The sequence below is a fragment of the Chanodichthys erythropterus genome, chromosome 13 (genome assembly GCF_024489055.1).
Source record: "Chanodichthys erythropterus isolate Z2021 chromosome 13, ASM2448905v1, whole genome shotgun sequence".
NCBI lineage: Eukaryota > Metazoa > Chordata > Actinopteri > Cypriniformes > Xenocyprididae > Chanodichthys > Chanodichthys erythropterus.
The window spans coordinates 53,376,833-53,395,926 of NC_090233.1; the positions used below are offsets into that span (position 1 = coordinate 53,376,833).

The 19,094-nt window shown below is 36.6% G+C and overlaps 1 protein-coding gene across 10 annotated transcripts in view; it reads left to right on the forward strand.

Moving 5' to 3' along the window:
- Window positions 1–19,094, forward strand: part of cita (citron rho-interacting serine/threonine kinase a) — an 87,388-nt gene that overhangs the window by 60,484 nt on the left and 7,810 nt on the right. For 3 of the 10 annotated variants that reach the window (XM_067407621.1, XM_067407622.1, XM_067407630.1), the window contains 20 exons: window positions 1,741–1,934; window positions 2,195–2,330; window positions 2,605–2,709; window positions 4,344–4,484; window positions 5,085–5,192; window positions 7,608–7,812; window positions 7,909–8,076; window positions 8,374–8,397; window positions 9,032–9,169; window positions 10,798–10,978; window positions 11,330–11,421; window positions 11,498–11,602; window positions 12,104–12,273; window positions 12,997–13,038; window positions 14,146–14,226; window positions 15,964–16,099; window positions 17,010–17,149; window positions 18,231–18,323; window positions 18,742–18,850; window positions 18,943–19,071. In XM_067407621.1, the coding sequence (XP_067263722.1) occupies window positions 1,741–1,934; window positions 2,195–2,330; window positions 2,605–2,709; window positions 4,344–4,484; window positions 5,085–5,192; window positions 7,608–7,812; window positions 7,909–8,076; window positions 8,374–8,397; window positions 9,032–9,169; window positions 10,798–10,978; window positions 11,330–11,421; window positions 11,498–11,602; window positions 12,104–12,273; window positions 12,997–13,038; window positions 14,146–14,226; window positions 15,964–16,099; window positions 17,010–17,149; window positions 18,231–18,323; window positions 18,742–18,850; window positions 18,943–19,071 (2,497 nt within the window). The remainder of the gene's footprint in view (window positions 1–1,740; window positions 1,935–2,194; window positions 2,331–2,604; window positions 2,710–4,343; window positions 4,485–5,084; window positions 5,193–7,607; window positions 7,813–7,908; window positions 8,077–8,373; window positions 8,398–9,031; window positions 9,170–10,797; window positions 10,979–11,329; window positions 11,422–11,497; window positions 11,603–12,103; window positions 12,274–12,996; window positions 13,039–14,145; window positions 14,227–15,963; window positions 16,100–17,009; window positions 17,150–18,230; window positions 18,324–18,741; window positions 18,851–18,942; window positions 19,072–19,094) is intronic. The other 7 variants (XM_067407623.1, XM_067407624.1, XM_067407628.1 and 4 more) reach the window with 5 other exon arrangements.

Consider the following 19,094-nt stretch of genomic DNA (forward strand, 5'->3'; position numbering starts at 1 on the left):
AACAAAACAAATCTTATTTATACACCAATAAATTGTTAATTTTAATCTTCATATTACAAAAATAATTTTATTTATAAAAACACTAATGTTACCAATAAGCAAAATAAATGTAGAATGTCTAATGTTTTCAAATGGAGAAAATAAATTAAAGACAGGAGTCATATCAACTTTGCAGAAATACTTCAGTTTTAGTAGATTTATAAGCTGTTTAATAGGCTAAAGAGTGAATAATAAATGTTAAATAACTGAATAATATTCTCTGAATATTGGAATATGACAAACAACACATTTTATTGCATTTCTCGACTGGTATGTTATATCAGAATTATTAATAATGATTTTGTCGTTCTAGATGATGAAATATCTGCTGATAAAACGCTGTTTATCTCTGCATTTACACAGAACTATACTCAAACTGCAATCGCTCACGGAGATAATAAATAATTCATTTCCATAGAGTTGTGTTTACTTGCATGTTTATTACTGAATTAATGGTTATATAGTAAATGTTTATATAATTACGGTGTTTTAAACAAGTGTTAAAAGTTACATGCGGTGGCCAAGCATCAACCCGCTGAGTGAACAAATGCAGACGACTTCACGAGACTAATGATGTGCACAGACAACAGAGAGAGAGTTAAATTCAGCGCTTTTATTTCCAACATGTGCTCATTCATGGCTGTATTATTTCATTCATGTAAAGTTTCATCTTTATTGGGACAGGACTTGACCGATTATCTCACGTGACTCCGTGAGCTCATCTCTATTTCTTAGAGACAAGCTGCATGAACTAGCTACATTTCAGACATTTATCTAATTTGTGCATTAATGGTTATGTTAAATAAAGTTTATTAATTACAGCAAAGCAGGTAAGTATACTTTACCTGTGCACGCCGCTGTCTCGTCTCCCCTCAGATGCGCAATTCTCAAAACACCCACAAGATGGAGGCGTTTATCGGTAAAACCGATATCCGATTATGGTAAAATGCTTAAATATTGGGGAAAATATCGGTAAATCGATACATCGGTCGATCTCTACAAAATGTGAGATAAAATTTAAATGCTTGTGATGTAAATCAATGAGATCTTTATAAAAGTATAGCAGATACTTACATAAAATGCATATAAATATCAAAATCTGCCAATAATATCTTAGTAAGATGATATTTTATGATCAAAACTCTGTAGTTTTTAAACATATAATGTAATTACAATGATGATTGAGAGATGAACAAATAAACCTTCCTCAGAGCCTGATGATCATATTTGATACTCATGATTTTCTAAAAATGATGTCTGGATAATCAAGTAATTGATGATTTCAAAGTAATTTAAAAAAAAAACCATCTGGTTGAATAAAAAAATCAAATGTCATACATAGTATAACCACTAGATGGCAGCATAGGCCTATTTTTAAACAGAAAACTTGTTGCTGAAAACAATATTTTTAGGTATTATCACTTTTAGTTGGTATTGCATTTAGATATATTGGTATATATTTAGACATGTTTGTACAATTTGTAAAGATTGTAAAACCCCTGAAGCTCCTCCATCTACAGAATGAGCTGTATTATAGGACACTGTGTGTGTGTGTGTGTGTGTGTGTGTGTGTGTGTGTGTGTGTGTGTGTGTGTGTGTGTGTGTGTGTGTGTGTGTGTGTGTGTGTGTGTGTGTGTGTGTGTGTGTGTGTGTGTGTGTGTGTGTGTGTGTGTGTGTGTGTGTGTGTGTGTGTGTGTGTAGAACATCGAGACCCTGAAGACCACGTGCAGCATGCTGGAGGAGCAGGTGGTGGAGCTGGAGAGTCTGAACGATGAGCTCCTGGAGAAGGAAAGACAGTGGGAGAACTGGAGATCCGCTCTGGAGGACGAGAAGAACCAGGCGGAGCGCAGGACCCGAGACATGCAGAGACTGCTGGACAACGAGAAGCAGAACAGGTGACGCAAGCACATGGTTACACATTTTCAATACAGCTTGTATCACAAACAGTGTTGCCAAGTCTGCAGTTTTCCCACCCAATTGTGTACTTTAACAGTGTTGCTGTGGGTTGATTTATTAATGTTTGAGTAGCAGTTGGGCCCGATCCCTTATCTCAAACCCCCTTGAAGTGTCGTCATGCTGTGGACGGGCTTAAACTCGACACAGACTCAAGTTTTCTCAGTAGGCAGTGTGGTTTGACGTGTCTGTGTTCCTCCAGGTTGCGAGCGGACCAGCGCAGCACAGAGTCTCGGCAGGCGGTCGAACTGGCCGTGCGCGAACACAAGGCCGAGATCGTGGCTTTGCAGCAGGCCCTGAAAGAGCAGAGACTGAAAGCAGAAAGTCTGTCTGATACTGTGAGTTACACACCCACAATGTTTTATCATGGTGTGCTCCGGCCCTCCGTCTGCGATTATTAATATTCATGCCAATATGGAGTTTAACAAGCCACGATTAGCCGCTACAGCTGATGGAGATTAATTAAACACTGAGGTGCACATGGACACGTCACTGCGCATTAGCTGAACACAGTGAATAACAAAACCCTTCTGTTCCCTCAGATCAGCACTTCTGTTTGACGCGTTGATAGGTGGTTATGTGTTGTTTATTGTGTTGTGGTGTTGTTTTCAGCTCAATGACCTGGAGAAGAAACATGCCATGCTGGAGATGAACGCGAGGAGCCTCCAGCAGAAACTTGAGACGGAGAGAGAACTCAAACAAAGACTCATGGAAGAGGTGAAAAACACACACTTGTGGATCTGCTGTATATGGAGACCGGCTGTAGACTTGAATTGTTCTCAAATTATAACAATATAATATATTGTATATTATAATATAATAAAATAAAATAAGATTTAAAACATATATATGTGTAGTATATATGCAAGAAATAATATACGTGTCATCAATTTATAATTACAGTCACTATTATATAATATTGTACATTATACATAATATTTCAAACATATATGCGTGTGTGTATATATATATTCAGTATATATGCAAAATAATATAAAAAAATATTTACAATATAATATATTGTATATAATATGATTAAATTAAAATGTATGCAAAATAATGTTATATTAAAAACATATATGCAGGGTTGGGGAGTAACGAAATACATGTAACTTATTTACGTATTTAAAATACCAAATTTGAGTAACTGTAATCAAATTACAACTGAAAAGTATTTTAGATTACCAAAGTGATTACTTTGAATTTCGTTTAAAAATGAATGTAAACTGTGACGGTAATTAATGTAATTGGTGATTCTCTGACTCTGACAGTCTGCAAAAGCATCCGCTACATTTAAGATTCATTCCTCGTGCAGAATATGCAACATTTTAATCATTTTTACAATATAAGAGGGATCATAAAAATTGCAAGTTATTTTTATTTAGTACTGTCCTGAATAAGATATTTCACATGCAACATGTTTACATATATTCCACAAGACAAAATGACTGAATTTATAAAAATGCCCCATTCAAAAATGTCTGTACCCTTGAATCTGAACGCTCCTGTCATCACCTGATAATCCACGACTGTTTTCATGTTTTGCGATAGTTGTTTGTGAGGAAAAAATGGTAATTGCAACTTTTTATCTCACAATTCTGACTTTTTCCTTGCAATTGCGAGTTTGCATCTTACAGTTCTGAACTTTTTTCTCAGAATTGCACGATTTAAACTCAGTTGCATTTTATAAAGTCAGAATGGGGAGAAATAAACTCGTAAATGCAAGTTATAAAGTCAGAATTGCGTGATTAAAAACTCGCAATTCAGACTTTTTTCTGGGAAATTGCGAGTTTATATCTCAGAATTCTGACTTTATAACTCTCAATTGCAACTTTATATCATGCAATTCTGAGAAAAAAAACTTTTTTTGTGTGTGTGTGTGTGTGTTACATACTTAGTATTCTAAAGTATTTAGATTAAGATACAAAACTTGGATAATCTAACGAAATACGTTACGAATTACTTTTTAAAACATGTATTTTGTAATCTGTAGTGAAATACATTTTAAAAGTAACCTACCCAGCCCTTTATACTTGCTGTTAACATCTGTATCAGGTGAACAGACATTTGAGATTTGCAGTATAACCTCTAATGCGTCTCAGACCACAGTGATGGACCACCTGCTGATCTAAAAAAAAATCTCCTCGATCACAATGACTGTAAAATACATGTCGAAATGACAGAAATCAAACACATATAAGCACAAGATATCACTTTCCTTTTTCCTTATGACAATATTAAGTTGTGATTTATGTAGTCATTAAATCATAGATCTTTTGAAGTATTACTAAATTACATGTTACTAAAAGGTCTTTTCTGAACGTGTGTGTGTGTGTGTGTGTGTGTGTCAGCAAGGGAAACTGCAGCAGCAGATGGACCTGCAGAAGACGCATATCTTCAGACTGACGCAGGGGCTGCAGGACGCGCTGGACCAGACCGACCTGCTCAAGACGGAGAGAACTGACCTCGAGTACCAGCTAGAGAACATCCAGGTGTCAACACACACACACACACACACACCCATCAACCACCTCAAGACACGATATACGTCACATGGATCATCACTGTTCAAACTGGAACAATGTATCCCAGTATCAACAAACAGATGAATGTTCTAATATATATTTATTTACTTATTTTTAACAGCATTTGCAGTTTAACTTTAATGTTGACACATATTTCTGTGTGAAACTGAAAATGTGGCATGAATAATGTGGAACAGATTGACATAATTATATTATTGTAATTATATTTGATTCGATCATGAAGGATGAGCTGTAATATTATCAGTGGACTTAGTCACGGAAAGCCTGAAAATAAATATCAATATGTTGGGATCATATTTACAGTTTGTCAATAGAAAATAACTCAAGTAAAGTCACAGAAATTTCTGTAGTAAATATATATTTTTCCATTTATTTTGAGCTCTAAAATGTTTCACTTGCTTATAATCTCTATAAATGAATCCTTTTCCAGTAATCCTGATGGGAAAATAATCTCTATTTTGTGACACTGTCCAGTCATTAGGGTTAATTAATGACACATAAGAACTGGTCTTTGTCTTCATGCTCTTCCTCCTCGTCTTTCTTCAGGCCGTCTACTCTCACGAGAAAGTGAAAATGGAGGGAACCATCTCACAGCAGACCAAACTCATCGACTTCCTGCAGGCCAAGATGGACCAACCAAACAAGAAGAAGAAGGTATGAGAGACAGGGGCTGTTTACATCCTTGTGTTCTCGCTCTACGTCTTCATCAGCCGTCGACGTTCGGTTCCAATTCTCAAGAACGCAAGAACAGAGAACGCATGAAAGTACCCGGATGTGCTCTTGATATCGAGGATGCATCGAATGCAACTTGAGAGAATCGAACCGTTAAAAAGCCTGCAAGCTTTAAAGTTCTCGTTCTCACTTATGAGATTCCTGCTACAAGCTCGCAAATACGTGACGGCTCGTGAAGGTAAACATTTATAAACATAATTTTAATACAGTGATTTATTAAATATTTTTTAGACCCCAAACGATGTTTGCTAAAATAAAAAAATGGCAAATGACATGAAACTTTATCATATCTTTTGAATTTATATAAATAAATTTAAAAAAAAAAATTTAAATAGGTTTTTATACAAAAACAGCTTTTTATGTAAAATTCACTTTATAAAAGACCCACATTTCTAACTTTCGTTCATGGGGATCACATGGATAATTTGACATGGTTTAGTGTGAGATTTTTGCCCATCTTTTGGAAAATGCAGTTTTAAAAGTAAAAAAAACTATCACTTTTACCAGCAGATGGCAGCAGAGCTCCACTATTTGCGGTTTGACTGACTGAAAGACTCTTTTCACAAGTATTTTCAGCCTGATTCATATCTAAATATTATGAAATCACAATTATAACAATAAAAATTACTTTTTGTCAAAGTTTAGGATTTTTTTTGTACTGAAAAAATACGTTTTTCAAAAATGTTGATTTTGAGGATGCAAATTAAAATCATATATAAAATATATGCAATAAATATGCAATAATTTGCATGTCCTCATTTATAATTGCATATATATTTCAAACACATTTATATAGTATATTCAGTTTATATTCAACATAATATACAAAAATATTTTAAAAAGTTATATATTAATATTAAAAACATGTAATATATGCAGTATGCAAAAATAAAAATGGTCTCAAATTATTTTACAGACCCTATAATATAATATATATGCAAAATTAAGTAAAATCATATTAAAAAACATATAAAGTATCATATATGCAATAAATATCTATATGTTCTCTAATTATAATTACATACTCTAAAATATAATATTATATTGTATATTATAATATAAAAAAAAAATTGTCATAATTGTGATTTCATAATATTTAGATATGAATCCAGCTGAAAATACTTGTGAAAAGAGTCTTTCAGTCAGTCAAACAGCAAATAGTGGAGCTCTGCTGCCATCTGCTGTTATCCATGCTATCCCCATGACTGAAAGTTAGAAATGTGGCTCTTTATAAAGTGAATTTTACATAAAAAGCTGTTTTTGTATAAAAAAAAAATTAGAAATAGAGAATATATTTTTTAATTTATTTATATAAATTTTAAAAAAATATGATAAATCCTCAAAAAAAAATGCACAAATGTGGAGTAAAAACATTAATAAACAGAGTAAAATTACATTTGTTTTTAAAAATAAAAACAATTATTTTGTTACAAAATTACATTTTGTTGCCTGAGTTCTGTGGAGACCCCAAAGACCCTGAGTGTTCTTCCCAAACGAAGACATCACATGTGTTAATAGGTTCTGACATTTGTTTATGTTGCATTTATTGTGCATTAGCCGCTCCTTAAAATATGCTGAGATGGTCAAGGTCGCAGCCCATCTCAATTCTCACAAGGATGTGTTCTGTGTCCTGGCGTCCTTCCGATTTCCGAGGTTGCATGGCAAGACCGGCTCCACGAGAACGCAAGTCTGTTCTCTGCATTCTTGGAATTGAGAAACAACCAGGAAAGAGATGGAGAATGAGAGAGCGACGAGATGAGGATGTCCATGACAGCGGCGCGTCTCCTCAGGGTGTCTCAGAGTTCATCTCATTCATAAAATCTCATTACAGGCTGATGTGTGTTTAAGACTCTCAGTGTGTGTGTGTATTTGATTTAGTCTGGAATGAACCATTTCTCTTACACTTCTTGCGGAATAATTATTATATTATTATTATTTTTTTAATGTTTATGAAAGTCTCTTCTGCTCATTTATTTGATCAAAAATACAGTAAAATAGTGAAATATTATTCCAGTGTAAATCAGCTGTTTTCTATGTGAATATATAGTAAAGTGTAATTTATTCCTGTGATCAAAGCTGAATTTTCAGCATCATTACTCCAGTCTTCAGTGTCACATGATCCTTCAGAAATCATGTGTTCTTTGTAAGGATCTTTGAAATAATTGAAATAACTGCTTTAGCTGTTCATTTACTGCAAAATAATCTTAAAACATCGGTCAGCCAATCAGAATCAAGCATTCAACAGCCCACTTGTGTATATATATTAATACTAATGGTTATCGGTCATAATGTGAACATGATTGTCAGCTGTTGTGTCATGTGCTCTGTGTGTTTTAGGGTATATTCGGCCGTCGCCGTGAGGAGGTGGGCGTCACTGCTAACGGTGCCACCGCCGTGTCGTCTCAGCCCGCCATGCCTCTCCAGTACAGCGACATGAAGTCGGCGCTGGAGAAAGAGAGATCGCGCTGCTCGGAGCTGGAGGAGGCGCTGCAGAAGATGAGGATCGAGCTGCGCTCCTTACGGGAAGAGGGTGAGACATTCAGTATGTCTTTCCTTTCCCTCCAACAGCTCCATAATGTTTCTCTATCAAACAGTCATGTGGTTTGATGTTGCTGAGGATCTTCTCTGTGTCTCTCAGCGGCTCATTTTAAAGCGCAGGAGCACGTGGCTCCGCCCACGCCGGCGTCGGCCCGTCAGCAGATCCTCATGTCGGCCATCGTGAAGTCTCCGGAGCGGCAGCCCAATCCCAGCAGCCTCCTGAACCCGTCCACCTCGGCCCGGCGCAAAGAGAGCTCCACGCCGGAGGGTCAGTACAGTCACGTGACCCTGAATTAAGTCCAAATACAGTTATGTGATTGGTGGTTTCTGAACATACTGATAGAAGGAAGATGTATAGAGAATCAGTCTGGTCTTAATGTGAATGATTCATCAGCGCAAATGATTTAAAAAACGGCTCCAAACTAAACAGGATCCCAGGAATATTTCAGTAGTTCTCTCTCTGTCGCTGGTTCTGTCTCTCTTCATGTTTCTGTCCTGCACTCTTGCTTTCTTTCTGCGTCCTGCTCCGTCGAATCTGAGCGCTGTTTCTCTCCTGCTCTTTCAGAGAAGAGGAGGGTGACGTTTGAAAGTAAGTGTCTTTCTGTCTTCATCTCCGTTTCTGTCACTCATCATCATTTGCTGTCGCTCTGAGATCAGCTCGGATGTAGTTTAGGGTTGATGGGAGTCAGATCTGATGATGAAAAGACACAGAACAGCCTAGCAACTGCATAGCAACACCGTGGCACTGTAGCATCATGGGTTTTGAACTACATGTATTAAATCAGTCATTAGTTTCTTATTCTAGTTTGTTTGTGCTTTTATTTTCAAACACCTTCTCATGTTTGATTTGTGCAGTTCACACACACTTAATATTTTTTGCTCTCAAGATTTCTGCTTTTCCATCTTTCTTTTATTCTTGAGGCTGAAGCGCACGGATCTGCATGTGACCGTCTTCACTCTCGATGATGTTTCTCTTGGCTTGTTTTGCTCAGATAGAGACGGACTTGCACATGGTTTTGTTCTGGTCGATGAGGCCGTCGCTCTGCTGCTGGACTGATGATTTCTGACATCATTCACACTCACATTATTAACCCACACTAACTGTGTGTGTGTGTGTGTGTGTGTGTGTGTGTGTGTGTGTGTGTGTGTGTGTGTGTGTGTGTGTGTGTGTGTGTGTGTGTGTGTGTGTGTGTGTGTGTGTGTGTGTGTGTGTGTGTGTGTAGAGTACGGCCGGCGTGTGAAGGAACGAATGCACCACAACATCCCTCATCGCTTCACAGTGGGGCTGAACATGAGGGCGGCAAAATGTGCGGTCTGTCTGGATACTGTTCACTTCGGCCGACAAGCTGCAACGTGCCTGGGTATGAACACACACACACACACACACTCACACACTCACACACACACACACACACACACACACACACACTCACACACACACACACACACACACACACACACACACACACACACACACAGAGAAAACACACACACATGCAAACACAGAAAACACACACACACAGAGAAAACAAGCACACACTCACACACACACACACACACACACACACTCACACTCACACACACACACACACACACACACACACACACACACACACAGAGAAAACACACACACATGCAAACACAGAAAACACACACACTCAGAGAAAACATGCACACACTCACACACACACACACACACACACACACACACACACACACACACATGCAAACACAGAAAACACACACACTCAGAGAAAACACACACACATGCAAACACAGAAAACACACACACTCAGAGAAAACACACACACCTGCACACAGAAAACACACACACCTGCACACAGAAAACACACACACTCAGAAAACACACACACTCGCACACAGAAAACACACACTCAGAGAAAACACACACACTCGCACACAGAAAACACACACACTCAGAGAAAACACACTTGCACATAGAAAACACACACACTCAGAGAAAACACACACACTCAGAGAAAACACACACACCTGCACACAGAAAACACACACACTCAGAGAAAACACACACACTCAGAGAAAACACACACACTCAGAGAAAACACACACACCTGCACACAGAAAACACACACACTCAGAAAACACACTTGCACATAGAAAACACACACACTTGCACACAGAAAACACACACACTCAGAAAACACACTTGCACATAGAAAACACACACACCTGCACACAGAAAACACACACACTCAGAAAACACACTTGCACATAGAAAACACACACACTCAGAGAAAACACACACACCTGCACACAGAAAACACACACACTCAGAAAACACACTTGCACATAGAAAACACACACACTCAGAAAACACACACACTCACAGAAAACACTCACAGAAAACAAACACTCTCAGAGAAAACACACACTCACAGAAAACACACACACCTGCACACAGAAAACACACACACTCAGAAAACACACACACTCACAGAAAACACTCACAGAAAACAAACACTCTCAGAGAAAACACACACTGACAGAAAACACACACCTGCACACAGAAAACACACACACTCACAGAAAACAGACACACACTTGCATGCTCACAGAAAACAAACACTCTCAGAGAAAACACACACTGACAGAAAACACACACACCTGCACACAGAAAACACACACACTCACAGAAAACAGACACACACTTGCATGCTCACAGAAAACACACTCACAGAAAACAAACACTCTCACACACACACACATAACGTTGCTGACCTAAAACACTTAAAAATGTGCTCATGTTAAGACGTTCGAGTTTTAAAGAACATGTCTGATGACTTGGTATTTTTTCATTCCACTTTCTTGCCGTTTATATTTTTAAACGCCAAACGCCCTTGAATGTGTTTGTACCTTTAATGATTCTTTGATCTGAAGTATTTTTGTCTTTCTCATGTGCTCCCATCACTCCTCTCTCTGCTGACCTTTGATCTCGTCTCTCCGTCAGAGTGTCGTACCCTCTGCCACCCCAAGTGTTCTCCGTGTCTGCCCGCGACCTGCGGCCTTCCTGCGGAGTTCGCCTCGCACTTCACCGAGGCTCTGTGTCGGGATAAAGCCAGCTCGCCCGCCCTGCAGGTCAAAGAGGCGTCGGGTCACGTGCGTCTGGAGGGCTGGATGAAGCAGCCCAGGTGGGGTTAAGATGATCATGTGTGTTTGTATCGTGTTGCGGGTCAATCTGCCGGTGAACTGCACGCACTCACCCCCCAAACTAGATACATACATTTCCCAAAAATAAACATAACAGCTTCACAATTTCCATTACAGTTATGATGTTTCATGGTTAGATCTGGGTTATAATAGTTAACTTAAACCATAGAAAACATTATAACATTAACTGAAATACTGAAATAACTAAAACTCAATTTAGCTGGGAATCGAACTCAGGATCGTGGCATTGCGAGCGCCGTGAGTCTGCGGTTCAGAAAGTGCTTTTCCTGTTTTTGTTTTGTGAGTCACTGAGTGTCTGTGTGTGTTTGCAGGAACGGTAAGAGGGGGCAGCAGGGCTGGGAGAGGAAGTATGTGGTTCTGGACGGGACTAAAGTATCGATCTACGAGTCTGAGCCGTCAGAAGGTAGCCGCTCGCTCCATCGGATCGCTCGCCGGGGCTGGTTGGGTGTGTGTTCTGAACCCGTGTGTGTGTGTTTCAGACTCGGTGAAGCCGCAGGAGGAGTTTGAGTTGTGTTTGCCGGACGGTGAGGTGACGGTACACGGAGCCGTCGGAGCCTCTGAACTCATCAACACGGCTAAATCAGGTCAGAGCCACTGAATGATGAAATAACTACACATGCATGTGGTTAGAAACATCCTGAGCGTTAGACTTTGATGCGTTATTGTCATTTTTTTAATGTTTATATAGTTTTTAGTTTTTATTTCAGTTTTGGTCTTGTCAACCAGCTGAAATAAAATACGTTTAGGTTATAAAGTTTAAATAAAATATGTTTTTTATATATATTAAGGATGCTTTTATTTGCGATATTTATTGGCCGATTTTTGCTCAATTTACAACCATCAGCATAACTTAAACCAAGGCAACATTTTTAATTCTTATTAAAGATTTTAAGTAAAAGTTTTCTGCTTGTGAGGGCCAAATGTCCTCAAATATTATCTGACTCGTGTGTGTGTGTGTGTGTGTGTGTGTGTGTGTGTGTGTGTGTGTGTGTGTGTGTGTGTGTGTGTGTGTGTGTGTGTGTGTGTGTGTGTGTGTGTGTGTGTGTGTGTGTGTGTGTGTGTGTGTGTGTGTGTGTGTGTGTCAGATATCCCATACGTGCTGAAGCTGGAGTCTCATCCTCACACCACATGTTGGCCGGGTCAGTCTCTGTACTTCATGGCTCCCAGTTTCCCAGATAAGCAGCGCTGGGTGGCTGTTCTGGAGTCAGTGGTCGCCGGCAGCAGAGGATCCCGAGAGAAAACCGAAGCAGATGCGGTGAGTGGAGATTATTTCCTGTGTCCGCTTCAGTCTGACCTCCATGAAATTGTTTGACATACACAGATTTAGTTTCTCATGGCAAAACAATGATTTACTCCTTGTTATTACTGCGCAGATGCTCGAAATCTCGATAATTAAGGTTTAGTTTTAGCAATTTTAGTGCTTTAACTTTAACTTATTTTATTTCAATTTGTTAATAGCCAACTTAAGCCATGGAAACATTTCTAATTTATGTTTTTAAGTGAGTTTTTATCTGATATATTTATTTTATTTCCGCTTTATTTAAAGTGACAAAAACAGCCCTGTGAACAAATATTGTTTATATAATATAATAGTTTTTGTTATTATTTTAAATTAGTTTTTAATTCTCATTTTAAAATGAGTTTAAAGTTAAACTTATGTGCTTTTATCATTGTATTTTAAAGTTTTTCATCTAATAATTGTACTTTATCTCATTTTTTAGCTTTATTTCAATGAACTAAAATTATTTTTAATAGTTTTAGGTGGATACGGTCTTCCAGCTCATTTTATGATTATTTTGTCATCTTTTAAGCGTTCGCTAGTTTATTCATCTGTTTCAGTCACTTTTTTGCTCGTCTGCAATATTTATGAGCAGAAATTCAAAGAAAAGATCGATCAAATCTAACATTCACAGACATTAATATTTCTTTATTTATATTGTCTAACGCTGTGAGTGTGATTGTGTTCTGAACGCTGTAGGCCGGTGTTAAACGTCAGAAGACTCTCTCGCCGCTGGTTCAGGTAATCACGTTTGAGGGAAACTCACACACACGTGTGTGTTTCCCAGCATGCCCCTCTGTCTGGTGGCCGTGTTGCTTGCATCATCAGACCGCCAGGTCACGTCCTCATCTCTGCGCTTCAGGAAACTGAATGAATGTCGCTGTACATCATCCGCAGACTCCAGTGTTTCCTGCAGTTGTGAGCTTGCAGACGGCGCTCTTGAGAAACAATGTGACGGTCTCACATCAACAGCAGTGCATCTGATTCACTAACAAATGATTCTTATGAGTCAGTTCATTTTAAATGAATCTCTTAATGGATTCATTCACACTGCATAAATTAGGAATTTATGTACTTTTGTTCACATCTGTATCCAGGATTTATTCTATAGAGATGGTAACATGAGATTAATAGATTAAAAAAACTATTTCAACTATTATTATTATTATTATTTTTTATATATATTTATTACTATATTTTGAATGATGTTGAGTGATGTAGATTGTTTATTTTAGTGATATTATTTTATTTTATTTTTATTAATGAAAATAATAAAAAATAAAAATTGGATAATAAAAATAAACCCATCAACTCCACATAATCGAACATTAATGTAAATAATAAAAATTGATAATAAAAATATACCCACAACCTATACATAATTCAACACTGTAAAGAGAAAAGGATAATAAAAACAAACCCACCCATACATAATTCAATATTAAAAAAAGTAATAAAAATAAACTCAGCACCTCTACATGTTGAATATTTAATGTTGTTGAATCATGTGTTGATGGTGTGTGAAGTAAAGAATGATATTTCTATAAAGATAACAGGGAAATCATTGGTCAGGATGTGTGGGAATGACATTTCTGTTTTAAAGTGCAGCGCTGTAGAAGCAGTGAGAGGTGACGCATCATGTGAGATGATATACATCAATATTTATGAAATAAATTCATAGTTTATTCACTTTTGTTCACGTCTGAAGCTCACTTCAGTAGGAAACACTGGCGGATCATGAACGCTCTCAGTCTGTCTCGAACGCGCGCTTGGCTCCAGCATTCAAAGCTCCTTCACTCAGCGTGACTGTGGTGTTCTCATCTTCCGTCTCTTTCTTTCTCTCTACAGAAGCTGCTGGGAAACTCTCTGCTGAAGCTGGAGGGAGACGATCGGCTGGATATAAACTGTACTTTACCCCTGACGGACCAGGTACAGCAGCACTAGACATTCGACACAGCATTCGGACATAGCAGACGGAGACATTCGACTAATAATGAACATGTTATTAAGAGTTGGACAGTATACCCGTGTCATCATAGCATTGTGATGCCCGAGCCTAAAAGATATATATATATATATATATAAAGCAAAAAAATATATATTTAAATAAATCCACCACCTACACATAATTCAACATTGTAAATAAAAAAAAAATAATAAAAAAAATTTAACGGAATATATATATGTATATATAGAGGCTAAAATTATTCATAATTCACTGATACTTCCTTATATAGGCAAGGCAAGGCAATTTTATTTGTATAGCACATTTCATACACAATGGTAATTCAAAGTGCTTTACATAAAGAAGAAGAATAAAAATAGAACATAAGGAATAGAAATAACAGTAAAAACAGATAATATATATTTTATATATATATAAACTGTTTATATATATGTGTGTGTGTATGTGTATGTATATAATTTTATAATGCAATATATTTACACAGAAAATTGAGATGTCACACAATATAAACAAATAAAATATGACATCTTTTTTGTGTTTTATACGGAAGAGGATTAGGGTCAAGCAATAATAAAAAAATAAAGCCATCTCAAGATTAAAGTTGTTAAATTTAGAGAAAAAGTCAAGATAAAATGTTGAATAAAGTCATTAAATTAAGAGAAAAAAGTCGTTAAATTACGAGAACAAATTCGTTAAATTATGAGAAAAAGGTCGAGATAAAATGTTGAGAATAAACTCATTAAATTATGAGAAAATAGTTACGAGAACAAATTCGTTAAATTATGAGAACAAATTCGTAATCGTAATTTAACAAGTTTTTTCTCGTCATTATTCTCAACATTTTATCTCAACCTTTTTCTCGAAATTTAAGGAGTTTTTTCTCAAAATGTAACGACTTTTTTCTCGAAATTTAACAACTTTAATCTCGAGATGTTTTTTTTTTATTATTATTATTATTGCTTGGCCCTAATCCTCTTCCGTAGTTTTATTTACAAAAAATGAAACAAAATGCTTTTTTAAATAAATACAAAATTATTTATTTTAATTTTACATATTTATATTTGAACTAATTATTACTTTAATTTATTACTACTATTATTTTTACTTATTACCTTTTTAAAACCTGATGTAATGTTTAATATACTTAATGTTGTTAAAAAACATAATTTTTACATCAATATGGTACAAGATTATCCTATTCAAATGAAGATCTAAAAGTGCTCAGATTACGTTACCTATAATCTGTAATGTAATAATTACGATACTAACTACAATTTTCATCATGTAATTTGCATGCAGTAATGGACTACAATTTGTAAGTAGTCTACTCTGAACTGTGTGTGTATGTATATATAAGTGTGTATAAATATATATAGCAATGTTGAATAATTAATAAACCCACTACCTATACATTAATCAATATTGTTAAATAAAATGATAAAAAGTAAATGCATAAGAAAAATAAACTCACCACCTATGTATGTAGATTAATTAATATTGTAGCACATTTTAACAATGTTGAATAATGTGTATGTGGTTGATGAAATCAATGACAGGAAATTTCATTGGTCAGGAGGTGTGGCAGTGATATCTGTGTTTTAAACTGCTGTGAGACCAGCAATTAAAACAGTGCCAGCAGAACAACGAGCTCATGCATCCTGACGGACCTGATCACGTGACCGCGCGTGTGTGTCTTTCAGATCGTGCTGGTGGGCTCAGAGGAGGGTCTGTACGCCCTGAACGTCATCAAGAACTCGCTCACACACATCCCGGGACTCGACTCGGTGTTCCAGATACAGATACTGAAAGAGCTCGACAAACTGCTCATGATCACCGGTCAGTGCTCATCACACTCATGTGCTGTATCGGCTGAATTATTAGAGGTTAAAGCGTTAGTTCACCTAAAAATGTAAATTCTGTCATTAATTACTCGCCCTCATGTCGTTCCACACCCGTTAGACCTTTGTTCATCTTCAGAACACAAGATATTTTTGATGAAATCCGATGGCTCTGTGAGGCCTGCATTGACGGCAAGATAATCAAGACTTTCAATGTCCAGAAAGCTACTAAAGATCATTTAAAACAGTCATGTGACTGCAGTGGTTCAACCTTTAATGTTATGAAGAGACGAGAAATATTTTTTTGTGCAGCAAAAAAACTAAATAACGACTTTATTCAACAATATCTTTTTTTGGCGCACAAAGTATTCTTGTTGCTTCATAACAGGTTGAACCACTGTAGTCACATGACTGTTTTAAATATCTTTTAGTACCTTTCTGGACATTGAAAGTGTTGATTATCTTGCTTGCTATGCAGGCCTCAATGAGCCATCGGATTTCATCAAAAATATCTTAATTTGTGTTCTGAAGATGAACGAAGGTCGTACGGGTGTGGAACGACATGAGGGAGAGTAATTAATGACATTATTTTAATTTTTGGGTGAACTAACCCTTTAATAGTAAAAAATAAAATAAAAAGAGAGCCATTTTTACTCAGTCCAATGATAATTTCAGCACACAGTCGATTAATCGCAGAATACATCAGATCAATCACATCAGCTCTTTATACAACAGACTGTTTCAAAGCAGCTTCACTGTAATAAACAATCTTAATGTTGCAAAGTTCACTAGTTATGAAGCAAACTCACTTCTGCTATAAGCAGCTCTATTAGTGTTGTTATTCTGCCCAATCCATGTTTTCATCCAATATTATGGGTAAAGTTCCTGAACATGAGGTGTGTGTGCAGGTGAGGAGCGCGCTCTGTGTCTGGTGGACATCAAGCGGGTGAAGCAGTCTCTGGCTCAGTCTCATCTGCCGGCGCAGCCTGATCTCAGTCCATACATCTTTGAGGCGGTGAAGGGCTGCCATCTCTTCGCTTCTGGAAAGGTGAAGCATTCGCACGACCCTGTGACCCATCGACTGCACACAGCGTATCATGTGTTTGGTGCCTCAGTTGTATTGAATCTGGAAGATTATTTCCTTCATCTAGATACAGTAGGATCAATGAGATTTCACTTTCACGCTTTAATCTGAGTTACAGTTTTATTGCATTAGCAATTTTAGTACTTTAATTTCATCTTCTATTAGCTGGCAAAACAACATTTCTAATTTTGTACATTTGTCATCTAATATTTATATTTTATTTCAGCTTTATTTCAATGAACAATATATATATGTAATATATATATAATTTTTTTCAATTTTAGTTTAATTTGTCATTATTATTATAATAATATTTAGTTTTAATTTGTTTTATTTCAGTTTTAATTTTAGTTCAGCTTAAACTTATTTCAGTTTCATTTTGTTTTACATTTTTCTATTTAATATTATTTCAGCTAATTAAAACGCGCATGTGAAATTGATGTTTAGTGTTATTTTAGTATTTTTTATGTATTATGTTTTTAATTAGCTTTTAGTAATTTTATGTGTTTTTGTCATTTTTATAAGTTTTATTTATAAGTAGTTATTAAATATGACTAATTATTTATTATGTATTTATTACTTTATATACTTAAAATTTTAGTTTAGTTTAATTTTTTGTAATTTTATGTGCTTTTGTCATTTTTATAAGTTTTATTTATAAGTAGTTATTAAATATGACTTTATTTATTATGTATTTATTACTTTATATACTATAAATTTTAGTTTAGTTTTTAGTAATTTTATGTGCTTTTATGTTTTATTTATAAGTAGTTATTAAATATGACTATTTATTTATTAAATATATTTATATTTATTACTATATATTTATTCATTTTAGTTCAATTTATTATAAACTTATTTGTTTATTGCCAAGGCAACATTTTTAATTTTAATTTTTGTTTTTAAATCTAATATTTTATTGTATTTCAGATTTATTTCAATTTACAAAAATGTTTTAAACGGTTTTAGTTGATTGTAATGATTAGGGCGTGTGTACATCTGCTGGTGTATCAGTATACTGAAGAATGAAGCGTGTGTGTTTCAGATCGACTCTGGCATGTGTATCTGTGCCGCGATGCCCAATAAAATCACCATCCTGCGCTTCAACGACGCGCTCAACAAGTTCTGCATCAGAAAGGTGACGTATAAAGAGCCTCTTCATGAACGACAGACACGCATGTTTCAAGAGCCCCAGTTATGATCTTTCATGTCGTGTGTAATGATGCTGTTTGTGAATGCACAATCTCTGTAAAGTTTCACAGATCAGATAAATGGAGTTTAGAAAGAGAGAATTGATTCTGACTAATCAGAGCAGAGCAGCTCTCAGAAAGGCGGGGTTTAGAGAGACCGAATCTTCGAACGAAGCGTTTCAGACACTGAGAGAAAAGAGCTGATGCTGCAGTGGATATTATGAGAAAATAAAGTGTTTTTGACCTTGAATGAATGTGAACCTGTTGTTGGAGACTCTAAAACAACATTAGCAACCTTTAAAATAGCAATAAAAGTGCACTTTAACTTCCTCCATTCATGTGTGTATCTGCTGCTCTTCTCCGCAGGAGATCGAGACGTCCGAGCCCTGCAGCTGCATTCACTTCACAGGATACAGCATCATCATCGGCACCAATAAGTTCTATGAGATTGAGATGAAGCAGTACGTGCTGGAAGGTGAGATGATGGACACACACACGACTGTCTGTTTCACTGCGCCAGCGCTGCTGTTAAACTGACCCTGTGTGTGTGTGTTTGTGTGTGTTCAGAGTTTCTGGATAAGAACGACGTGACGCTGGCCTCGGCCGTGTTCGCCGCCTCCTCCCACAGTTTCCCCATCTCCATCATCCAGGTGTCGAGCGCGCCGCAGAAAGTCGAGTATCTGCTCTGCTTCCACGGTGCGTGTGTGAACGTGACCGCT